This window comes from Melanerpes formicivorus, unplaced genomic scaffold, assembly GCF_026170545.1.
Source record: "Melanerpes formicivorus ecotype bairdi unplaced genomic scaffold, bMelFor1.0.p_v2 SCAF_243, whole genome shotgun sequence".
NCBI classification, from domain to species: domain Eukaryota; kingdom Metazoa; phylum Chordata; class Aves; order Piciformes; family Picidae; genus Melanerpes; species Melanerpes formicivorus.
Genome location: NW_027142595.1, coordinates 156,447 through 182,632, shown reverse-complemented (window position 1 = coordinate 182,632; position 26,186 = coordinate 156,447). Strand labels below are relative to the sequence as shown.

At 48.7% G+C, this 26,186-nt stretch overlaps 1 protein-coding gene across 1 annotated transcript; it reads right to left on the bottom strand.

The window, feature by feature from the left end:
• Positions 1-873: 873 nt before the first annotated feature.
• Positions 874-2,915, bottom strand: LOC137458437 (zinc finger protein 345-like). The gene has a single exon (XM_068169909.1). The coding sequence runs from the start codon at positions 2,913-2,915 to the stop codon at positions 1,944-1,946; it is 972 nt and encodes a 323-aa protein (XP_068026010.1). The 3' UTR covers positions 874-1,943.
• Between the last annotated feature and the right edge of the window lie 23,271 nt (positions 2,916-26,186).

The window sequence follows — 26,186 nt, the reverse complement described above, 5'->3', positions numbered from 1 at the left end:
ATTTGGGCAGGGAGGGGGGAGTGGAACAGATTCAGCTTCCCAGGGGGAAAAACACCCTGCAGGGAAGGCAAAGTACCAGCAAGCCCTCCCCCCTGCTTTGTTTTTTTGTTTTCAGAATGGGTGTTAACCCAGCACAATTAGGAACAGTGTGGCCAGCAGGAGCAGGGAAGTCATTCTGCCCCTGTACACTGCACTGGTTAGGCCACACCTTGAGTGCTGTGTCCAGTTCTGGGCCCCTCAGTTTAGGAAGGAGGTTGACTTGCTGGAAGGTGTCCAGAGAAGAGCAACAAAGTTGGTGAGGGGTTTGGAACACAAGCCCTATGAGGAGAGACTGAGGGAGCTGGTGTTGCTTAGCCTGGAGAAGAGGTTGCTTATTGCTCTCTCCAACTCCCTGAAGGGAGGTTGCAGCTGGGTGGGGTTTGTTCTCTTCTCCCAGGTAACCAGCACCAGAATAAGAGGACACAGTCTCAAGCTTCACTAGGGGAGGTTTAGGCTGGAGGTTAGGAGGAATTTCTACAGAGAGAGAGTGATTGCCCATTGGAATGGGCTGCCTGGGGAGGTGGTGGAGTCACCATTATTGGAGGTGTTCAGGAGGAGACTTGATAGGGTGCTTGGTTGCATAGTTTAGTTGATTAGGTGGTGTTGGATGATAGGTTGGACACGATGATCTTGAAGGTCTCTTCCAACCTGGTTTATTCTATTCTATTCTCTGCACATTGGATATCTCCAAACTGTGCCTGTGGCAGTTATTTGTGGGGAGAGGTCTCTCCAGCTTAAGACCATGACATTTGCACAGGCACTTTCAGATCCCAAGGCAGCATCTTGAGCACAGAACTTGTGGATTTGTGCAGCAGCTCAGCCAGCTCCAGCTTGCGTAGCAACAGCTCAGTTCTGCCAGGCACATTGCTTAGAGCTGCAGAGCCAAGCTGAGATACAAGTGTAAGACAAACATCCTCGGCGATCATTTCTGGGCACTGTGGTCAGGCACAGTATCCTTTCTTGCAGTGTTTTCACTCTTTACAGTCTTAAAGCTCCTAAAACCTTTTTAACACTCAAAGAAATCTCTTCCCATTTCTGGGTGAGTGGAAAGCTTGAGGGAAGCCCCAGGTCAGCAGGAATGCATCAGGAACACTGCTGAGCTAGGGAGAAGGCTTTTGGAAGCCCCAGGCCTGCTGGAAAGAACCAGAGCCCTGTAGTGGAAAGCTGACAGAAGCTTTCTGAGGGCTTCCAAAGACCTTCCTGAGATCCCCTCTATACCCTCCAATGATTCTGAAAATCAGTCCTAGAACCCTCCAGGCCTCCCAGAACACATAATATCCCTTGACACAATGAAAAAATCACTCTGAGATGTCCCTGAGACCGCTCCCAGCAAGACACTCTCAAGACTCTTTTGACAATCTCATTTTCACCTCCCTGAACTGGGCACACAGCTCCAGACCCATTCCTAGGGAACAAATGCCCTTAACATTTGGGCATTGTGGGCAGGAATGTCTGAAAGAAAAGCAAACAGACAGGATTTGGGTAACTTTGGCTTTGTATCAACACAACTGGGCAACGGACAGAGGGATTTTTATCCCAGGGAGACAGAAATTGGGGAAGAACCAGAAAAACCCTGGCAAAGTTCAGCCCAGCTCTAATGTCTGCTACAGTTGTGCTGACTCAGCACTGCAATTGTTCTCATCAGCACTAATTGGTGTTCAGAAGGGCAGGAGGCATGTATTTCTGCCAGATCCCCCAGCCTCTGAAAAATGCAGAGGGAAAGGAAGAGATTCTGGTTCAATCTGCTGGAAAGGCTCTCAGGCAGGTTAGAATTATGCCAATCGACCCAGGGTAGATCTATTTGCACCTCCTCTGCACTGTGGCCTGCTCACTGGTGTGGCTGCAGCAGCGATTAGTGAGGTATCCCTTTGCGTGAAGCTCTTCTCGCAGTCAGCACAGGTGAACTACTTCTGTCCAGTGTGTACACGAAGGTGCCAGTTCAGGTATCTCTTCTGGGTGAATCCCTTTCCGCAGTCAGCACAGGTGAAAGACTTCTCGCCTGTGTGCAGAAGACGGTGCTGGGTGAGTTGTCCCTTCCGAGTGAATCTCTTGCCACAGTCGGCACAGGTGAAAGGCTTCTCGCCTGTGTGCACAAGATGGTGCTGGGTGAGTTGTCCCTTCCGAGTGAATCCCTTGCCACAGTCGGCACAGGTGAAAGGCTTCTCACTAATGTGTACAGGATGGTGCTGGGTGAGATGTGAAAGGAATCTAAATCTCTTGCCGCAGTCGGCACAGCTGTACGGTCTGTCACCACTGTGGATGAGTTGGTGCTGGATGAATTTCGTGCTGTTGGTGAAGTTCTTGCCACACTCAGCACAGGGAAACAGATTCTCTCCGGTGTGGATACGGCGGTGGATGGTGAGGGTGGAGCAGCTTTTGAAACTTTTGCCGCAGTCTCTGCAGGTGAAGGACTTCTCAGTACTGTGCACACTGCGGTGCTTGGTGAGGGAAGACTTGTGAGTGAAAGTCTTGCCACACTCAGCACAGCTGTACGCCCTCTCACCGGTGTGGGTGCGAAGGTGCTGAGTGAGGTTAGACCTCCAGGCAAAACTCTTGCCGCAGTGGGCACAGCTGTACGGCCTCTCACCAGTGTGGGTACGGAGGTGCTCAGTGAGGTTAGAGCTGCAGGCAAAGCTCTTGCCGCAGTCGGCACAGCTGTAGGGTTTGTCCCCACTGTGGATGAGTTGGTGCTGGATATACACGGTGCTGGTGGTGAAGCTCTTGCCGCACTCAGCACAGGGGAACAACTTTTCTCCAGTGTGGATGCGGCGGTGGATGGTGAGACTGCGGCTGGTTTTGAAGGTTTTGGTGCAGTCCCTGCAGGTGAAAGACTTTCCAGTGCTGTGCACACTCTGGTGCTGCCTGAGGGTGGACATGTGAGTGAAGCTCTTGCCACAGATGTGTCAGGAGAAGGCCTTTTCCCCAGTGTGGGTGAGGCAGTGCCGTGTGAGATGACAGTGCCGTGTAAAGCTGTAGCCACAGTCAGCACAGGTGAAAGCCTTTCCTCTAGTGTGGGTGAGGCAGTGCCGGGTGAGATCACAGCTCCGTTTGAACCTCTTGCCACAGTTCCCACAGACAAAGGGCCAGGGGCCAGGGTGTGGGCAGTGGTGCTTCAGTGGCTCTGAGCCATGTGGGAAGCTCTGCCCACAGTCAGGGCACTGATTCAGCTGCTTGTGTGGCACTGAGGGACCTGCTCTGGCTTCATCCTCCTCCATACATTCCTTCTCATCCTGGTCACCTTCATCCTCATCCTTATCTTCCTCTTCATACTCATTCTCCTCATAGTCATCATTCTTGTCAGCAGCAGCATCCTCCCTCTTGATCCCTACCTCCTCATCCTCCTCTCCCTTGGGGCTGCATGTTGGCAGCTCCAACTTGATCTCTGGGTGCTGCTTCTCCTCCCAGCTCTTGTCTGGGTCCTGTGAGGCCATGTTGTGCCAGGAAGGGGTCACAGCTCTGCAATAGGGAAGATGGAAACACCTGAGCCCAGGACCTCAAACACTGCGATCCTGCCTGGGTCATCACAGTCCCAGACTCCCAACACCTCCCAACTCCCAGCTGGAGGGAAGAATGCAGAGGGAACCTCAAACATAACTTTTTTGCAGTGGTGTGGGCACAGAACACTAATACCTGTGCTGAGACCCCAGGTTCCTGTGATCAGTGGCCAGAGGTACCCTGGGGCTTACAAGTGGCCTTGTCCCGCTCTCCTCAAGCATGGTGGCATTGGAAGGGTAGTTCCTGGCCCAGGCCCTGTCCTTTGATCTCCCCTGGCTCACACAATGGAGGCAGCAGCACTGAACAAGGGAAGACCAAACCACCTCCAACCTTCTCCCACCACCCTCCACATCCCAACCCCAAAAATCACCTCCTGCACAAAACTGACCCCCAGCAGCCTGGAGAGTTCCCAGGCTCTCATCACAGCTGATGTCCCTTAGAGACCCTGGGGGGCAGGAGGAGCTGGAGAAGACTGAGAGATGCTCTGGGGCCTGGGGTCCTCCTGTTGCCCCACTCTGGGTTCCTTACCTGCTGGGCTGCTCCAAGGGACAGATCTGCAAACTCCGCTGTTCCCCAGCACACAGGGGCAGGGATGATGGTGGGAGAAGGACTCAGTCCCTGCAAGAGAGAAGCAGAGGGCTCAGAGGAGAGCACTGACCTGCAAGGGATGGCTCAGAACTGCCCAGGACCAGGCAGCACAGCTCAGCCTTGCTGGGGGCAGCTACCAAACCCAGCAGCACAGGCACAGCACACAGCCAGGGCTGCTCAAGATAGGAGGCCTCAACAAGTACAGACTCAGCTCCTTGCCCAGCACACAGCCCCCAGCACACAGCTGCAGGCCAGCACCACAACACAGCTGCCTTCACACAGCCTCTCCCAGGCCTTGCCTAAAGCTGTCTCCCACAGCCTGCCCAGGCCTCTGCTGCCTGCAGCTGCATTTGCCAGCAGATTTTGCTCTGGACCCAGCTCTCCTCCCTGGCCCTGGCCCCACCACACCCACCCTGTGCTCACCTCTGCCCTGCACACACCTCTCTGCTGCCCACTCCCCAAGAGTAGTTCACAGCAGTCCTCAGGACACAGACAAAGGGAGGTTAATGATCTCTGCAGATGCAGCAAAGGGGGAAGGGACTTGGGCAGCTTCTTGTTAAACCTCTTCAGCCCTCACTGGGATGCTAGAGGAGTCTCTGACTCCTGCCCAAACCTCACACCTCCAGCACCCTTCACACACCTGCAGCCAAAAGGGACTCACAGGAAAGGGTTTGGCTTCCTTCTCTCCCTGACCATTTCTCTCAGCTTGCTCTTTGCAGTTCTCCTGGAGCTGCCACTCCACACCCCCAAGAGAAAATGAGGTTGGATGGGAGGGCACAGTGCCCATGGGCTGCTGTTCATCTCCCAGCTGACACAGGCAGAGCTGAAGCACAATTCACTCCTTTCACCTCCTCAAATGCTGCCAGATTCTGCCATTTCCTGCACACTCATTTGCCACCTGGGCCCTGGATCCTCTCCCCTTTTTGGGGGGACAAGGCCTAATTCCTGCCTGAGCATTCTCAGGCCTTTCCCTAATTCCCAGCTCATCCATGTCCCTACTGCCTTGGCTATCCCATGGCCCTGTGTCCCCCACCTCCACTGCCACTGCAGCTGGAAGGGTGGAGTGGGAAATGCTGTGGCTGAGGAAGCATCTAAGGAACTGGGCTGGAAGCAGCAGCACAAGAATGGAAGGGGCCTGAGACTAAAGGCTGGGATCAGCTGGAGGGCTGAAAGAACAGCACCAAGCCAAGGGGGGGTTACAGATGAGGCCTGGGGAGGGACCCTGCAGACACCTCAGGCAGCAACTGATGAGAGCAAGTGGGATAGAGAGGGAGTGAAACCTCAGGTGACTCCTACCATGGGCTATGCCTGGGCTGTGTGGCTAGGAGCCCTGAGTGCCTGCTTGGGCCGTGCTGGATGTCAGGAGGGGTCAGGGGACTGTCCTGAGCCAGGCAGGGTTTGGGGCTTTGAGCTTCTGGGGTCAGCTGCTGCCAGCACCATTGGAGGTAGGAGCCAGGCAGAGCCACACAGCTGCTGAACTAAGCCCTCCCACCCCCTGCAGCCTTCACCCTCCGTCTCTCCATCTAGTGCTCCATCTCCACTCACTTGCTGCCGTCTCAGAGTCCACAGGGTCCTACAACATCACCAGGGCTGATCTACACATCCATCAGGGCCCAACAGAAGCCCCTGGATGAGAGCATGGAAGAGAATCCCTGTGATGGGTGGAAGGCACTCGGATGTCTTACACCAGAGAGTAGAGACCTCCAGAACAGACAGCAGAGTACAGAGGGACACCACAAAGTGTCATCTAGCTTAGTTCGTTCCCACAAGGCCTGCACCCACTCTCTACAAAGGAACAGCACAGGCTCTCCAACCTCCTTTGCCCTTCCTCTCTGCTCCCAGGAACATCTTCTGGGATCTCTCTCTGCAGAGGAGCTTTGAGGCCTTGGCAGTTCTGCCAACTGCAGCCTGCAGCGGCCTGGCTCACCTGGGAGCTGCCTACCAGAATCTGTAATTGCATCTCTTGGGCATGGGGGCAGGAGGGGCAGAGAGGCATGGGGGAGGGGGAAGGCATTTGGGGCCTGGGGTTCTGGCCTGCTTTGGTGGAGCTTTGGAGGAAGCTTGGGTGGAGCTCTGGAGGAAGCTTTGGCCTAGGGAGGTTGCTTGGCTCCCGTGGCCCAGGCGCACTATGGATTGTTGGGGATTGGATGCTCTGCACTGTAGGATGCAGCTCTGAACAGCACAGCCATGGAAACTGCCCAATTCTATCCAACCCTCTGGCCACAGCTTGGCATCAACTCCTTTCACAAGGCTCAAAGAGAGCCTCTCTGCCTCCTGAAACCTAAGGCAATACCCTGCAGAACAAGTTGGAGGAGCTCAAGGGGACAAGCTGCAGAGGGGGCCCAGGGCAACCTCCTGAGCTTCAACAAGAGCAAGGGCAGGGTCCTGCCCCTGGCCTGGCACAATCCTCACAGTCAGACCAGCCTGGGGGAGGAGGGGATAGGAAGCAGCCCTGCAGAAAAGCACTGGGGGGTGCTGCTGGACAAGAAGCTGGACAGGAACAGACAGGGGGAGCCTGCAGCCCACAAGGCCAAGGGCAGCCTGGGCTGCACCAAAAGCAGCAGGGCCACAGATGGACAGAGGCCATCCTGGCACTTGGCTCTGCTCTGCTGAGATTTCACCTGCAGCAATGCAGCCAGCTCTGGAGCCCTCAACACAGGAAGGACATGGACCTGATGAAGAGGGTCCAGAGGAGGGACACAAAAATGATCAGGGGCTTGGAGCAGCTCTGCTACCAGGACAGGCTGAGGGAGCTGGGGGTATTCAGCCTGGAGAGGAGAAGAGAAGACTCTAGGGAGACCTAAGAGTGACCTTCTGGTACCTGAAGGGGACTACAAGAAGGCTGCAGAGGGACTCTTTGAAGCCATTGCCTCTGGTCCTATCCCTGCAGGCTTATGCAAACTAGAGCAGAGCAGATTGAGATTGGAGGTGAGGAACAAGTTCTGCACCAGGAGGCTGCTGGAACACTGCAACAGGTTGCCCAGGGAGGGGCTTGAGGTCCCAGCCCTGGAGAGGTTCAAGGTCAGGTTGGACAGGGCTCTGGGCAACCTGAGCTAGTGCAGGATGTCCCTGCTGACTGCAGAGGGGCTTCGACTGCAGCACCTTTGCAGCTCCCTGACAACCCAAACCACTCTAAGATTCTAGGAGTCTAAGTGCAGCCTCCAGGGAGAGCAGGAAAAAGATGAGGCAGAGGAGGACAAGGAAGAGGACAAGGAGGAGGAGAACCAAAATCCCTTCCAAACTCCTCCAAACCTCTGCCAAATTCCTGGAAAGCTCTTCCAGCTCTGCAGAGTTCATTCTGAAGAGAGCTGAGGGAGTTGCTAGGCTCAGGGATGTCTTGCACACTCTGCACAAATGCTCCAGAAGCTTTCCAAGTGTCCTCAAAACCAGCAGCACAGCTCTGCTGCCACACAATGCCAGGCTGCAAGGGACCCCAAGGCTCAGCTGCTCCAACCTTGCCAGATGACACTGGACTGGAAAGGAGCTGGCCCAGCCCCCTGCCAAGCTGAGCCTTCCAACTCTGCCCTGCAGGGGAATCCACCACTGCCCTGGGGAGATGATTCCAATGGCTGACTGGCAGGGAAAAGCTTTTGCCTCTGCAGGGCACTGTGCCACTTCAGCTCAACTCTTGCAGCAGCTCTTTGAGATCTGCCTTTGGAGCATCACAAACTCTGAAGCACTGCAGTGCAAAGCAGCTCAGCTTCAACTTCCAACTGGCTGAACTCTATCATTTTAAATTCAAGGCAGGGGTCAAGCTCAGAGCCAGCCCCCAAGCTCAAGAACCAGCAACTAAGGTCAGAGTCAGCTTCCAAGCCCAAGAATCCAGATCAGAAATGCAGAGCCAGACCCCAGGCTCAGAGCCAGCTCCTAAGTTTACATCCAGGCCCCAAGCTCAAGAACCAGCAGCTAAGATCAGAACCACTTCCCAAGCTCAGAGCCAGCCCCTGAGCTCAAGAACCAGCAATTAAGGTCAGAACACTTCCCAAGCTGAGAGCCACCTCCAGAGCTCACACCCAGGCCCCAAGCTCACAAGCCAGCAAACCAAACCAAACCAAACCAGGTTGGAAGAGACCTTCAAGATCATCACGTCCAACCCATCAACCAATCCAACCCACCCAAACAACTAACCCATGGCACCAAGTGCCATCAAGTCTCCAAATAAGGTCAGAACCACAGTAATAACCACAATACTAAGCAAATAATATCAGAACCACATTCCAAGCTCAAGAGCCAGCACCCAAGCTCAAGAGACAGCCACTAAGGTCCAGAACCTAGATCAAAAGTGCAGACTCAGCTCCCAAGCCAGCAACTAAGGTCAGAACCAATTCCCAAGCCCACACCCAGCCCCCAGGCTCAGAGCCAGTTTCACAGCTTTGCTTATTTCAAGTTCCCTTCATTGCACTTCTGCTAAGTGTCCAAATTGAAGCAGTCAGAGAATGCTTTGGGCTGGAATGGACCCCAAAGATCAGACAGCTCCAACCCCCTGCCATGCCCACACTCACCTTCCACCACACCAGGCTGCTCAAGCCCTCATCCAACCTCACCCTCAGCACCTCCAGGGAAGGGGCAGCCAGCACCTCCCTGGCCAACCTGCTCCAGGCTCTCACCACCCCCACTCCAAACTATTTCCTCCCAAGCTCCACTCCAAATCTGCCCTCCTCAACCTTCAATCCACTCCCCCTCAGCCCATCCCTCCCAGCCCCTCACAAAAGTCCCTCCCCAGCTCTCCTGCAGCCCCCACAAGGCTGCTCCAACCTCTCCCCACAGCCTTCTCCTCTCCAGCCTCCACAGACACAACTCTCACAGCTAACCCCCACAGGGGAGATGCCACAGCCCTCCCACCACCCCCATTACCTCCAACACACCTGTCGTAGTTTGGGCTGGGTGCCCTCTGCTACAGGGGTGTTTCCTGTGTCCAGAAGTCCAGCCCAGTGGGTGGACACAGGAAATTAGGTTATTTCCTACCATGATCCCTTGCACCACTATAAGTTTCGCGGCGGGGTCTGGCTCTTCCTCTTTCCTTCCTCCTCGCCACCTGGTAGTTGGGGGGGGAGATCTCCCGGCCATGGGCCTGGTTAGGCCCAAGGCCACGGGGGGATGGGCAGTCTCAGATCTGGCCAGCTGAGACTAGCCTAGCAGTGCGTGGGGGGGGGAAAGAGGAGCCCTGGGGGTTTGGGTGCACCCCCAGGTGGGGATGGGATTTCTCTGGGTCTGTTTTTTGGGTCTCTTTCTCTCTCATCACTGTATTTTTAGTTTTTTTCCCTGCACGCACTCACTGTTCTATTTAAACTTTCCATCACCTTTGCAATCCGTTTCTTTGAGTCATCATTTCTGCGCGTGGTGGGGAGGGGGTCTGCCCCAACCCATTACATTTTGGCGCACCAACGTGGGGCTGGCTGTTCTGCCCACTCTGCAGATCGATTGCAAAGGATGGAGAGTTTAAATTCAGTTCTGGGCGTCGGTTTGGGTTTGGCAGTTGGGGGCTCAAGTGATGTTGCCGGGGCGGCCGTGTAAGCTCTTGTGGATTGTGGGGGGATGACTGGTGCGCTGCCGGTGGCGCGGACCCTCTCCTGCTATTTCAGGCAGGGGTGGTTCTCGACCATCGGCATCAGGGTACCGCTTGAGAACGTGGAACCTGCCCCTCCTCCGCGGCGGGCAGTGAAGTGGGGGAGGGCAGCGGCGAGCAGATCAGAGTCAGGTCCGTTCTCGCTGCGGGGATAGAGCCAGCCGCTGCGAGTGGGCGAGCCAGCTCCCGAAGCCCCGGGGGGCCGACGGGGACTCCAGCTGGAAAGCCGTTTTCAAGGGCTCTGAGAACGCGCGCATGGCTTTCGCTGGAGAAGCCGTTTGAGTGTCCGAGGGGTGGAGGTGATTTTGATTCTGTGCCACGGCGGCAGAGGTGGGCGGAGCCCTGCTGCGGGGCGAGCGGCGCCGGCGGACCCGGCCGTACGCTCGGGCTGCGGCGGGCCCGGCCCTAGCCTCTTCCCCGACTTTTTCGGACGAGTTCCGAAAATGGCGCCGAGCACCTGGCTCCACCTCCCTTCTTCTCAGTGAGCTGTGGTGCAGCCCCTCCCTTTCCAAGGGGGGGTGTGCAGCCGGATGCTGTCTTGCTTTGGTACGGGTACGCCTAGTGGGGGGGCGGAGTACCTCAGACAAGCATCCGTGTAGTTGGACCGCAGTTGGAAGCGGTTGGTTGCGGCACCCTGGATGGATTGAAAAAGGCAGTCGTGGGTTGGATGGTTTCGACTGGCCTGCCCCAGGGGTGGAGAATATGCCACCGAGTGACCATAGGTGAAAAAGTAGAGGCTTGGCTGAGAAGTCGTGAGGCTGTTCCAGGTGACCAGGATGCCCAACGGATCCATGGAGAACTTGCACCGCAGGAGAATGAGTTCTGTATCGCCGGGAGGTTCCATTGGATGAAGGAAGAAGAACTGGAATGAACAGACACTAGAGCCTGACTGAGAGACTGTTTGAGTGGACGCCCAGATGAAGACACGGACTTCGCCGGACATGTCATCAGTTTTCTGATTTGATGATGTGCTTGGGTGCAGGCATCATGGTTTGAAATAAAGGGGTGGCTCCTGTCGTAGTTTGGGCTGGGTGCCCTCTGCTACAGGGGTGTTTCCTGTGTCCAGAAGTCCAGCCCAGTGGGTGGACACAGGAAATTAGGTTATTTCCTACCATGATCCCTTGCACCACTATAAGTTTCGCGGCGGGGTCTGGCACTTCCTCTTTCCTTCCTCCTCGCCACCTGGTAATTGGGGGGGGAGATCTCCCGGCCATGGGCCTGGTTAGGCCCAAGGCCACGGGGGGATGGGCAGTCTCAGATCTGGCCAGCTGAGACTAGCCTAGCAGTGGGGGGAGGGGGAAGGAGGAGCCCTGGGGGTTTGGGTGCACCCCCAGGTGGGGATGGGATTTCTCTGGGTCTGTTTTGGGTCTCTCTCTCTCGTCACTGTATTTTTAGTTTTTTTCCTGCACGCACTCACTGTTCTATTTAAACTTTCCATCACCTTTGCAATCCGTTTGTTTGAGTCATTATTTCTGCGCGTGGTGGGGAGGGGGTCTGCCCTAACCCATTACAACACCCCCTCCAACAGCTCAACCTCCTGCCCCTCTTGGGGGCACCACAGCTGCACACAGCACTCCAGCTGGCAGCACACAATGCTGCCAGCACAAAAACCATTGCAGCAAAAGCCTCAACCTGTGCTCAGCTGCCAAAACCAAAGGGACCTCAACTTGGCCACAAGAGAAAGGACCAAACTCAGCCAAGACACTGATCCAACACCCAAGGCTGCACAAAACAACCAGCAACAGCTTCCAGCAACAGCAGACCTGCAGCTGGGCTGCAAAGCTCTGCAGAAGAAAACCACTCCAGAAGGGCTCCAGGGCCCCAGGGATTGCAAAGCCCAGGCTCTCACTCTCCTCCTGCACAAGGAAAGCTTGACTTGGCCACAAGAAACCAAACACTTCCCCACACCAAGCCATCCACACCACTTGACTTTCAACCTCCTCCAAGCCCTTGCCTGGCAGCACCACTTCCTCAGCCCACAACTCCAGCAACACCACAAGGCCTTGAAGGCTCTCCTGCACTCCACACCTCTCAGCCACACCCACACCCCTTGGCCACCCACAACCCAACAAGCTTCCTGCTCACCACTTCTCTTGCCAAGCCTCTCCTCCCTTTGGCCCTCTCAGCACACCACCAACTGACCCCAAAAGTCTCCAGCTGACAGCACTGCTTGCAAGAATCCCAGGCACTTCCAAGGGCAGACTAGGAGCCCAGAGGCAAAACCCAAACCTTTCCCCTCTCCACAGGACTCTCTCCCATTTCCCATTCTTCCCAGCACCTTCAGCACCTACGATGCATTTGCTCTGGGGCAGCTTCCTCACACAGCCACACAATTGCCTGGCCTGCAAAAGACCTCTCTGAGCACTGAGGCCAACTGCCAGCCCCAACACCACCAGGGACACCAAACCAGGCCCCATGGCCACACCTTGCTGCAACACCTCCAGCCATGGCCACTCCACTGCCTCCCTGGGCAGCCTCTGCCAGGCCCTGACCACTCTGCCACCAAACTCATTCCTCCTCCTCTCCAACCTAAGCCTCCCCTGCCACAATTTCAGGCCAATTCCTCTCCTTCTACCACCCGAGACTAGGCACAAGAGCCCAACCCCCACCTCACTGCAGCCTCCTTGCAAGGAGCTCCAGAAGCCAAGGAGGGCTCCCCTCAGCCTCCTCTTCTCCACACTAAACACCCACAGCTCCCTCACCTGCTCTTCACCAGCCCTGCTGTCCAGACCCTTCCACACCTTTCTTGCCCTTCTCTGCACCTGCTCCAGACCCTCAAAGTCCTTCTTCGAGTCAGGGGCCCAAAACTCACCCCAGCATCTGAGGGGTGTGGCCTCCCCAGGGCCCAGGACAGGAGGACAATCCCTGCCCTGGCCCTGCTGGACACAGCACTGCTGAGACTTGCAGAGCACTGCAATTTCTTTGCTCACTTGCAGCAATCATTTCCTTCCCTTCCCAGCTCATTGCACAGCAAAGAGCAGCAAGGGAATTGCTTTGGCTGCTGCTGAAGCTCCTCCAAGGAAGCTGCAGGACTCCTCACCACCAAAACCATCAACAACAGGCTGCCCCCAGGCCAAGCCAAACCTTTCAGTCCAAGTCAATGCACTTCCTCAGCCACAGGCAGACACTCAACAGGTCAGCCTCATTTGGCTGCCTGCCAGCAAGCATTTCCCCAGAGGCAGAGCAGCTGCAGCACAGCAGTCTGCTTCTGACCATGCTTCCTGCCAGCACAGCTGATAAAAGCTCTGCACAGCTCTCAGCCTGCAGCCACACAGCAAAAGCTCCTCCTGCCCTGAGCCTTTCTGTGCTCAGGAGGCCTACAGAGAAACTGAGAATCACTCTGCAACCCCCCAGGGAATCTTTGTGCCTCAAGAGATTGCAGAGCACAGAGGGCTTGGAGGGGTGTTCTGGGCAGGGGGGCTGTGGGTTTGGGGTGATTCTGACACCTCCTTTACCTCTCTGCCCAGCTCTGCAGAAGGCCCAGCACCAGAGGCAGGCATTTTGCTGCCAGCCCAAGGGCTGAGGCAGGAGCACCCCTGGCTGCTGGCCCAGCACAGGCAGATTCAGGCATTGGCAGTCTGGGGGGGGATAAAGCCCTGAACCCCCCAAACAGCCTCCCCCAACTACCTGTGCCACCCCAGGCAGCCCATGCTGCACCCTGCCACAAGCAGGAGGAGCCCAAAATGCCCCCAGGGGTTACATCATTGTTTTCACAACTCTGTGGAATTCTTCCATCCGGCCTAATTGCTCTCTTTCCCAGATCTCGCCTCCTCCTTATCTTGCTTGCCTCCCATCTCAGGGGCAGCTGGACTTCAGCATACCAAGCAATCAGCACTTTCTTACATCTCCCACTCCGCCACTATATCATCAACAGAGAATTCTTCAAGGCCTGAATTGCACAGGTGTTCCTGGGACCCATGTCCCCTCTTGCCCGACAACAATTCCCCCGTTTTTCTTTTGTGCAAGTAAGGCCTTGGAAGTTATTCTTTGAACACTTTGCATAATACAATTATAAACAAGTTTAACAATAATCAAAATGAGTACAATGATACCTAAGAACCTTAAAACTTACTACTATAATTAACAAACATATTTACATTAAGTCTGGGTATCCCTATCAGACACGTCTGAAAAAGTTCAATCAATTCATTATTACCTGTTATGTTGCATCTTTATTTTCTCTAGGATGGTCAAAAATCATAATTTGTTTAATGGTAGCAAGATTTCTTTAATCTGTAAAGGTAGATCTGGCCAGGCTCTAGCTTCACAGACAGAAAACTTGCAGGCAATCAGCAAGAGCAAAAGAGCTTCATTGCCTTGCCCAATATAAAAATTACCCATAATAATGTGGTTTTGGTCATCCTAGTAATACTAATCTCTTATTGGAACCAACTTCACCCAAAAAGCAACCTTACAATAGTTTTCTTCATCTTATATAGTTTCATCATCTATATAAGCAAACTTATGCTAAATAGAAGGGAGGCATATGATAGTCTTAGAATAGGTGGTCAAATCCCTTCTCCCTACATTCAGTGTGGTAAGGGTCAGAGCATCCACTTTCACACATGCTCAATTGTGCAGGCTTCTTATCTGAAGAAAACAAATTCCCAGTTCTGAATGTTTATCTTTAAGACAGCTCCTTCTCAGCCGTGATGTCTCCAATTAACCAGACAGTGTCCTTGCAAGTCTGCAAGAGAGGTTTCTTTCTCTTTACCCTCTAAACAGGCCTCACAAGATCCTGACCCTTAATCCCAGTGCACTCTAAGTCTTACAATTTTAACACGAATCACCAGTATATTCATCACAATTCCCCCCTTTTTTTTTTTGTCACCATTGATTTGTATTAAAATTTCCAGATATTTCAGAACCTTCTTAATTGGATCATAATTAAGTTCATCTGTTCTGATCACATTCTGATCATAATTCTCTACTTGTAACTCGTTGACATGAGCAATCTTACTTAAAGGTCTTAGTATTTTGTAACAACAATTGCAGAGTATTATGCATAGCAATATTACAATTATTCCAACAATATTACAAACAAATGTTTAAGCCAATTTAGGTTTGGTAACCAGAAAGTTAATTTATCCCATATTTCTTTAAATCCACAAGAAGTATCATCTAAAGAAATCTGATGTAATATCTGATTGTGGTTCACAATCGCCTGTAAATCTGTTTCCACTCATTTATCTAGATTAACATAACTACAACAACTTACATTTATGACTACACATACACCCCCTTCCTTTACATATGAAAAATCCAAAGCTAATCTATTCTGAGTAGATATTTTCGAGAGACTATTGATTTCAATTTGCTGCACTTTTATTACATCTATACTTGCATTCATCATGATTTCAACTGTAGCAGAAAAATTTACCATTGCTTTTTCAAGTTCAAGTCTTTTCTCTCCGGTCTGATCAAGATTCCACACATGGGAACATGGTTTTTGATTTCGATTGGACTACTTATGTACAAATAGGGTTAGGATCAAAATTAGGCTCCACCAAGTATATGTGAACTCTGCCTCCTCGGCCTGCTGGGGTGCAACCAGCAGCCGGGTGTATTTTCTTCTCGGCAGCAGTTACATTCTTCAGGAGCCCTACAGATTTTTTAACTCCTTAACCCACTTCAAAATTCCATTTGGAGTCTCTTCTCTACTTCCTTGGTTAGTTCGTTTACCATTTCCCATTGTGCTTTTGCTATTTCAATTCCTCTGCCTTCAAAATCTTATGTCTCTTACTTTTCCTTTTACTAATCCTTTTAATTATTCCTGAGATTTCCCAACTAAAATTTCTCTAGTCTTTATTTCCCACTTATGCCAATCCCTTTCAATAATTTTCCATGGGGATTTAAATCCTTTTCCTCACCACAAAATAGGTTTTCTGTATTTACCAGCCCAAACTGCCTATTTTCAAATTCAGCATTCAGGACAAAATATTTTTTGATTGATGCTTTTGACCCCAGATTATCATAACAGTTATTGTGATCGATGTTCGACTTCATGGGAAATGCTGTTTCCTCTCAGTCTTGGTTCTTCTGCACATTAGTGAAGGAATAGTTGTTAAAATTAATACCTATTTACTACAAACCTTAACTTATGCTAATACCAAAAAATCCTTAAAACCTTAAAAGACTATGTTAAAATTAATCCATCAAATCAGTGTCTAAAAAGAAATAAAATTGTTACATTAACTAAAAAACACTTTCCAAAATTAAAACCTGTTTATACATTCCTTAACTATATTACATGGAGCTCCTTTGAAATGCCTAGGCAGACAACTAAGAAGGTTCGAACCAAAAGAAAATCTTACAATTTGAACTCTTAACTAAGTGCATACACCTTACTGCAATCACTATGTACTAAGTACTTATAAATACCAAATGCTTACTTATTCATTATGCTTATTAGAAAAACTTAACAAAACTCTAAATAACAAATCTCTGAAAGACGTGACAATCAGAAATGACAAAATGAGTACTGTTGCTTTAAATCAAAACAGAGTGGTGCGGCTAAAGCCGCTGCGGGGGAAAGGGGTGGGGGCTGCTGCCGTGGCAGCTGCTCCGCTGCTACTGTCGGTGCTGTCGGTGTCGGTGGTGCGTCAGCCGGTACCGCCTTGGTCGGAGCCGTCGGTATCCGCGGGGGCCGGCAGGGCTCGCGGGAGGAGTGCGGTGGCAGGAACGCTGTAACCGCGAGCCTCCAAGCGCTCCATTTTTTCTAAGAGGGGCCGTAAAGCAAAGTCGGCGCTGTTTGAATTCCTCGCTGCCGGTGTTGTCGTGTTCCGAATCCGAGCCGTCGCTGGCGATGTCAGAGGAAGGTGTTGATAAAAAGGGGTCGAACACACTGAGCTGCCTTTTTCCGGCTTTTTCCCCGCTGTGTGCAAACGGCAGTGGTGACGGCTGGTAAACGCGGTGTGGTCGCCGCAAGATGTATCGGGGGCGGCCCCGGTCGATCGGTCGACAGTTCTCAGACACATCTTTCAGCTGCAACTCAGATACACCTGGCGCTGCGTCTCGTCCTGACAAAGTTGCTCTAACTGCAGCAGCCATTCGCTGTTTCAGTTCGTAGGTTTTAACACAGTTCATGCATTCTCGCCACGACTCTTGCAGCTTTATAGCAGTTTTATCACCATCTATAACCAAGTCCCACAACTTGTTCCTGTATTCTCTCCAACAAGCTTCATCAAAATAACTATCTCCGCTAGGGAAATGCCCTAAAGCGGATCTATGGGCCAAAAGTCCAGGCATTACTTTAGACGATATCTCCGCCTTACGCTTTTCGATGACACTGTATTTCGTCTGATGACTGCTTATAGGGTCGGCCTTGCCCTTTCGAGTCTGTGCGCAAAGGTACTAAGGCTGCCATAACCTGCTGACTATACTCAAGCTGTTTTGTCATTGTCATTGACAACACCTCAGCCTGTTTTTGTAATCCCTTATCAATCACCTCCGTCAACATGGCCGTCGGATTGCTTGGCAAGTCCTGAGCCCTCTGCAACAATTCGGCTACCGTCCATCTAGGATCTGCTGATGTAATAAGCTGCTGTGTCTGCTGGTTCCCATTCTGCATTAAACACTGCCTTAAAATAGAATAGAATAGAATAGAATAGAATAGAATAGAATAGAATAGAATAGAATAGAATAGAATAGAATAAACCAGGTTGGAAGAGACCTTCAAGATCATTGCGTCCAACCTATCACCCAACACCACCCAATCAACTAACCCATGTAACCGAGCACCCTGTCAAGTCTCCTCCTGAACACCTCCAGTGACGGCGACTCCACCACCTCCCCAGGCAGCCCATTCCAATGGGCAATCACTCTCTCCGTGTAAAATTGCCTCTTGGATACCTTCTCCTACGCTTGCTGCTCTAAGTGCGGCAAGCAACTTATCCACAAATTCACCAAGAGGTTCCTGTCTACCTTGCTTAATTCCCATATAGTGAGGATTTGCATTTCCATCCTTCTCCTTTTCAAAAGCCCTATATACTATCTGGGCTGATGCTTGCAAAACAGGCGGCTGTAAAAGTGCCTGTAACTCTGGTCTCTCATACTGTCCCGTTCCACACAACTGATCTACTGTTACACCAAATAATGGATTGTTTTGCTGTCTTTGTACTCCAGCTGATTGTCTAGCTAGGTGTTCCCACTCATTCAAAAATGTCATAAATTGAGATGCTGTTAGGATCAGCTTCATAACATTATAAGAATCTCTAGGCAACATAATATAGTTCATGTAAATAAAATCAATCATCTGTCTACCTGGTTCAGATTGAACCCCAAACTGACTCGCAGTCTGTCTTAATTGAGATAACAATTTCCATGGCAATTGGGTTACATCAGCCTGAACAACATTCTGCTCCCCAGGGACCTGTGTATACATTACTGGAAAAGCTTGATGTGAAGCAGCCAGCCGGCTAAGCCCTTCCTGATCTCCTTCGGCATTTAAGTGTTCTGCAACCTTTCGCCAATACTCTGCGTGCTTTCTTGCATGATCTTTAACACCACCTCCAGGATCTATCGCCCTGTTTGTCTCCTCTCCCTCACCTACTTTCTTCTCCTGTACAATTTGCTCAGCTAAAAGATACGGGGGAGGCTCCTCAGCAGAGTCCTGTGTTACAGATTGTAATTCGACTCTGCCACCTAACCCTTTTACACACGCAGCCTTCTCCTTTCTTAAATAATCCTGAACCTCTTCTGACAAAGGCAACCCAGCATGTGTAACACTTGCTCCATTTGGGTCCGTACAATCTAATCATACCCTGGCTTGATAAGCTGCCATTTGCTCAGCACGATGCTGATCCAATGCTGTCATAACCATCTTCCACCATTTTCCACACTCCTTTGCTCGTTTTTCATCACCTAAGCCATGCAGCCACAAGTCTTGTCCAGACTTTTTCCACTGCAATCTTTCAAACACCTCATTTGGGTCCTTAAAATATCCTAACTCTCCTGCATAGCTTAACAGCGGCACCAACTCCTTTGTAAAATTTAACTTACACTGTCGCTTTTCTAACAAGCATATAAATAAATCATACGCTGCCTGCCTATCCATGTCCGTATTTAAACGTTAATACCTGTGCGCACAGTCCTCGTTTAAGCAGTTTCCGGCTCTACAGCGTCTTCGGCTTCAAGGCTGTCTTCCCTTTTCTTGCAGCCTCCGGTACTGCTATCCCGGGCCGGCCGTCTTCTTGCCTCCCGGCTTACTGCGAATCTCCCAACGTCCCGAAGAACTTCTTAAACCCTAACGTTTGTCCTCATTAGGGTCCCTGTTCGGGCGCCACTTACTGCAAGAAGGGGGCCGCTTTAACAACCAATTTGATCAGCGGATTCCACTTTATTGAGCATCAGACACATCTTATATAGAGTTTGCTATAATTATGCCCACTTGGCAACATATTATTGGTTGCTCTCTAAAAGGTTACATCATTGTTTTCACAACTCTGTGGAATTCTTCCATCCGGCCTAATTGCTCTCTTTCCCAGATCTCGCCTCCTCCTTATCTTGCTTGCCTCCCATCTCAGGGGCAGCTGGGTTTCAGCATACCAAGCAATCAGCACTTTCTCACATCTCCTACTCCGCCAGTATATTATCAACAGAGAATTCTTCAAGGCCTGAATTGCACAGGTGTTCCTGGGACCCATGTCCCCTCTTGTCCGACAACAGTCGAGTTCCATTGGCATGGTCCTTTGGGTCACAGACCCTGTGCTCTGTTAATTGGCAGATTGTCTACCTCTAGACAGGGCATTCTTCAAATTCCTGGTTCAATACATTCTGATTATGACTGGGCTATGAAAATTATGCTCTATACCATTGCCTCTCCTGCTAGCACTCTTGTTGGGACAGAAATTGTTCAGCTAATACCATTTGAGCCCCAAGTGCCTAAAACTTCTAACAGGATCCAAGGGCAAGAAGGCTCGGGTTCCACCGATATGCCTAATACCTTATTAGCCCTAGAAATCCAAAAGGGAAAACTGGAACAGCTTGTATCTGTCAGACACCCTTGTGGACAAATTATACAACTTTCAATTATTGTGGACACTGGAGACGATGTCATCATTATACCTAGTCATAAATGGAATGGTCACTAGCCATTGCTCATGGCAAATGTTGAAGTCATGGGTTTAAAAGGTATCCAAACAACCTGGGTTAGCAAAGAGCCAGTACAATTAGCTTTTAACAACAGCAAATCAATCACTGTAAGACCGTATGTGTTAACCCTTCCAGTTGCTCTATTGGGCTGAGAAGCCTTAAGTCAGCTAGGAGCAAAACTTGTTACCATTCCTTCTTTGTAGTGGCTACTAGTCAGCAACCAACCCTCAAATCAAAATGGAAAACACATAATCCAGTATGGGTGGAACAATGGTCGTTCAGACACGATAGGCTGCAAGTCATTAAGACCCTAGTACAGAAACAATAGCAACTAGGTCATACCTTGCTAGCCACCCACCCCTACCCCCACCCCAGAAAAGGGAGGATTTTCTAGTACGACTCTTGCCAACCAAAGCTCTGCTCTGATCTAAAGTTACAGTGATAATTTCTTCATTTCTGACTGCAATGTCCTTAAGAGATTTGTTATTTAGAGTTTGGCTAAGTTTTCCTGGTAAGCATAATGAATGGTAAGCATTTGGTTTTTACAGATACCTAGTACATAGTAATTGTAGTAAGGTGTAAGTACTTAGTAATGAGTTCACATTGTAAGATTTCTTTTGGTTCGAACCTTCTTACTTGTGTGCCATGGCATTTCAAAGGAGCTCCATATAATATAGTTAAGATTTGTAGTAAATAGGTATTAATTTTTAAAAAGTATTCCTTAGCTAATGCAACATCTATTTTCTTCTTAGACATTGATTAGATTAAATAAATAGTAAAAAATACAAAAATACAAAAAAGTAAAACAAAAGAACTGTAAAATACACAAAAATGAAAAAAGAAATACTAATAATAATACATATAACAAAACAAAACAATTACAAATTAGATACAAAAAATAAAATAAAAAATAACAAAATAACAAAAAATTAAAATAAAAAACAATTTAACAAAATAATTTAAAAAAAAAGGATTACTAACAAAACATGAATATTAACAAAAAAATATAAGGATTATAAGCAAAAAAATAAGTATTATTAAGATAGGGAGTAGTCAACTAAAACAAAGCAAAAAACAGTAATAAATATAAAATAAATCTTTAAAAAATTAAAAATAACATGAAAAACATAATTAAAATATATAAAACAGAAAAATTTAAAAAAAACAGAATAATAAAAAATAAAAATTAAAGTGACAAATTTAAAAATTAAATTAAAAAGTTAAAAAATAAAATTTAAAAGGCAAAAAATTAAAAATAAAATAAAAAACAAATAATTAACGAAAAATAAACCAAAACATTAATAAAAATTAAAAAAGAAAAGTAAAAAATTAGTGATTATAGACCCAAAATAAAAATTTAACAAAAAAATTAGATTTAAAAAAATTAAAATAAAAATGCAATTAAAAAAATATATTATATTATATTATATTAATATAAAAAGACAAAATAATATTAATACAAAAAAGACAAAGAATATTACATTAACAATAAAATTAATAAAAGGAAAAATCATAAGAAAAAATATATTAAATGAATTATATTAAAAAATAAAATAACATAAGAAAAATTAAAAACTAAAATAAAAAATAGATTACATTAAAAAGTAATTAAGATTAAAAAATTATATATATATATATACATATAAAAAAACAACCAAACAAACAAAAAAGGAAAAAAAAGGGTGTGTATTTTACAGCTAAAGGTTTTTAGTGACACCAACAGGCTGATGCCATTGGATACAGTTTCTTGGACACGTCTTGGACTATACTGGCATGGGATCAAGGCACCAGTTTGTACTTGGACAGGGCCTAGGCTGTAATGGGAGGGAGTCATGGCATGCAGCTTGTATTCAGATGTGACCAGGTCTGTACAGGGATATGTGCTATGTGGGAATCCACTTTGTGCTGAAACTGGGTACAGACTGCACTGGGAGGGCATGAGGGTGTGCAGTTTGTACTGGGATGGATGCAGATGGTACAGGGAAGGTTGCCAGGGGATACATTCTGTACTGGGATGGGACCCAGGCTGCAGTGCTAGAGGACAGTAGGATCCAGTTTGTACTGGGATGATGATGCCGAATTTCTGTCGAATTGTTTTCCCACCGTAATTACATAATCATAAATGTACTGATCACCGATTTGGCCTATAGCGTCCCCATTCACGACTTGCATAGCATAAGGTCTACCATACAAAATTTCAAATGGGCTTAACTTTTCTTTTGATCTTGGTTTGACTCTCAGCCTCAGTAGAGCAATAGGCAGAGCTTGATACCACTGCAAATTAGTCTCCTGACATATTTTGGCAATTTGCTGTTTAATAAGATGATTCATCTTTTCCACTTGCCCACTGGCCTGTGGACGGTAAGGCGTGTGTAATTGCCATTTGATTTGTAATGCTTTGCTTATTGCTCTCACTGCTTTTGCACAGAAATGTGTACCCCTATCCGAAGAAATGCTCTTCGGTACCCCAAACCGTGGAATAATTTCATTCAACAGTACTTTAGTTACTTCTCTTTCCTTATTTGTCCTGCAAGGGAATGCTTCAGGCCACCCAGAAAACGTATCAGTTAATACCAACAAATACCGAAACCCCCCTTTTCTTGGGAGTTCAGAAAAATCAATTTGCCATACTTCACCTGGGAATTTACCTCGATTTATGGCTCCTTGGTGTACCTTGGTTCCCGTATTCGGGTTGTTTTTCAGACACCGCTCGCACCGGGATGTAACGTGTTTTATAGTAGTAAATAATTTTGGTCCTGCTATCCTGGTTTGCAAATATTGGTAAAGCGAATCTAGCCCCCAATGGGCCTTCTCATGTTCTGCCTTTACAAACTGCCACATCACGTTTCCTGGTATTACTAACTGTCCTGTTTCCAATTGACCCCAACCATTTTCTAATATTTTGCCCTTCCTTCTTCGTATCCACCTATGATCTGATTCCTGGTAATCTGGCTGGATGTTGGTATCCAGCTCTCCTGGTATTAGGGCCGTTATTTTCACTTCCCTAGTCCTCGTGGCAGCCAATTTAGCTTCTGTATCTGCCTTCCTGTTTCCTATTTCTGGAATAGTGTTACCTCTCAAATGTCCCTTACAATGCATTATGGCCACTTGTGCTGGGAGTTGGACCACCTCTAGCAATCGCAGAACCTCCTCTGCATGTTTGACCGTTTTTCCTTGTGTAGTCAACAGTCCTCTTTCTTTCCAAATGGCTCCATGAGCATGTACAATGGAAAAGGCATATTTAGAGTCTGTCCATATATTAATTTGCATGTTCTCCGCCAATTCCAGGGCTCGAGTCAGAGCTATCAGTTCTGCCTTTTGAGCTGAGGTCCCTGCAGGCAAGGGGTTCGACTCAATTACCCTTTCTGTAGTAGTGACTGCATAGCCAGCCATTCTTACTCCTCGCTTCACGAAGCTGCTGCCATCTGAGAACCAGTTATCCGCATCTTCGAACGGCTCTTCTTTGAGATCCGGGCGACTGGAGTAGACTGCTTCAATTGTTTCCAGGCAGTCGTGTTCGATGGGTTCTGCTGGGTCTCTTCCTTCTAGAAATGAAGCTGGGTTCACAATGTTAGTTACCTGAATGGTTATGTCATCTGATTCAGCCAGGATGGCCTGGTATTTTAGGAATCTGGAAGGCGACAGCCAATGGTTGCCTTTCTGTTCCAGCACAGCTGACACAGTGTGAGACACTAGCACAGTCATCTTTTGACCCAACGTGAGCTTCCTGGCCTCTTCTATGTTAATTATTACTGCGGCCACTGCCCTCAGACAGCCTGGCCATCCTTTACTTACTTCATCCAATCTCTTGGAGAAGTAGGCCACAGCTCTCTTGTGTGGTCCCAATTGCTGTGCTAGGACTCCTAGGGCCATCCCTTGCCGCTCATGGGAGAACAGCCAGAATGGTTTTGATACATCTGGGAGACCTAAGGCCGGTGCTCTCATTAGCTCCAGCTTCAACTTCTTGAAGGCCCTCTCTGCCTCGGGAGTCCAAACTAGGACGTTCTTAGTCTCCTTCAGTAAATCATACAGTGGTTTAGCGAGTATCCCGTACTGGTAGATCCATAGCCGACACCAACCTGTCATCCCCAGAAAGGCGCGCAGATCTCTCACCGTCTCTGGTTTAGGTATCTGGCAGATGGCCTCCTTCCTAGCTGCTCCCAGGGATCGCTGTCCTCTGGAGACTTCGTATCCCAGGTACACCACTTCTTTTTGCACCAGCTGTGCTTTCTGTTGAGAAACTCGATATCCACTTAAACCCAGGAAATTTAACAAGGAAATAGTCCATTCAATGCATTCTTCCTCTGTCATTGTTGCTATTAGGAGGTCATCTACGTACTGCAGAAGGGTGCCATCTCCCAGTGGCCTTTCCCACTGTTCTAATTCTTTGGCTAACTGGTTCCCAAAAATCGTGGGGGAATTGCACCATCCTTGGGGCAATACCGTCCAGGTAAGCTGAGTCTTTCTTCCTCTATCTACAGATTCCCACTCAAAGGCAAAAATCTTTTGACTCTCGGGAGCTAAGGGAAGGCAGAAGAATGCGTCTTTTAAATCTAATACGGTGAACCAGGCCAAATTATCCTTCAGTCTAGTTAAAAGTGTGTATGGATTAGCAACTACCGGATGTAATGTCTTGGTTATTTCGTTTACTGCTCTCAGATCCTGAACTAGTCTATAGGCTCCATTAGGTTTCTTTACTGGCAGGATTGGTGTATTAAAATCTGATTCGCATTCTACCAATAACCCCAGTTCCAAAAACCTTTTGATTATGGGCTCGATCCCCTTCCTGTCTTCTATCCTCAGAGGGTATTGTTTTCTTATCACCGGTTTTGCCCCAACTTCAAGTTCAACAACAATCGGTACTGCTTGTTTTGATTTTCCAGGTATATCAGTAGCCCACACTAATGGGTACGTCTTGTTCAGGATTCGCTCGAAATTGTGATTCTCAGGTTTAGGTTCCACACAACTGATCGTTAGGCTTAGAGCTGTAATCAGTTGTTCCTCATTTACTTGTAATTCCAATTTGTCTTTGTTGAACTTTATTATGGCTCCCAAGTTCTCCAATAGGTCTCTCCCCAATAAGGGCTTTGGCGAATTTGGTAAATACAGGAACTGATGAATTCCCATTTGTTTCCCAATTTTGTATTTAATGGGTTTCAAAAAGTAAGCCTTTTCTGGTTGGCCTGTTGCTCCCACAACTTGTACAAATTCATCACTTTTAGGTACCAATTCCTGATTTAAAACCGAAAAAGTTGCTCCCGTATCAATCAAAAAGTTCAATTCCTTTTTACCTTCCCCTAGCTCCATTTTAACCAGTGGGTCTGCTAGGGTATGGCCCACCGGTCCTCCTCATTCACTATCCTGATGTGTGGTAGTAGTAGTGGCCATTAGCCTTTCCCTTCGTTGGGGGCATTCTCGCTTCCAGTGTCCCATCTGTAGGCAGTACGCACATTGATTTGGCCCTACTCTAGCTGGGTGGGGTTGGAGCCTCCCTCCCCTTCCTGCTGGGTTGCCTCTACCTCTTCCCCTGGTTCCAGGTTCTGAGTAACCTGTCTTCTGAGCTGCCACTGCTACAGCCACTACTCGCGCTATCCTCCTGTCCTCCTTTTTCTTCTCCTCAATCTCTCTATTATTGTATACTTTCCATGCCTCATTCATCAGTGTCTCTAGGTTTTTATTTGCTGGATGCTCAAGTTTTTGTAATTTCTTCCTGATGTCTGGGTTACTCTGTCCCATCATCAACCCTAACAAGTGCTGTTTCCCTTCTTCTGTTGCTGGGTCCAGGGGTGTGTATTGTCTCATCGCTACCCTAAGTCTATCCAAAAACTCTGATGGGGTCTCATCCTTTCCCTGCCTGATGTCATATAGCATTGACCAGTTGATAGCCTTAGGGATCGCATTCCGCAAGCCCATCGCTATCAGTTTTCTATACTGCACTAGCTGTTGATAGTGCTCGGCATTGCCCGGGTCCCATTCTGGTTTACTGCTGGGAAAATTATCTTCTAGTCTTCCTGATAATACTTGAGCATGTCGTTTTCCTGTTTCCAATACGAGTTCCCTTTCTGTATCTGTCAACTCTGACAGCATCACTTCTATATCCTCCCAATCAATATCTAAATTCTTTGCCATTAATTCAAACCTCTTCGCTACTCCCTCAGGATTTCTCCTGAAATTCCTTGCCTCATCCCTCCAACTGTTCAAATCATTTGTCGAGAACGGCACCTTTACTCTAGTCTTTTCCCCTAACATTGGTACTACTTGTCGGAGAGGAGCTATCGTATGGTTTCCTTCCTCTCTTTGCTTTGCTTCCCCCCGTGCCACAGATCTGGTATAATACGAGTGACCGATCTCTTCCCCGGGATCTCCTTCCTGTGCCTCAATGTCTCCCCTATTCTTTCTCTTCTCT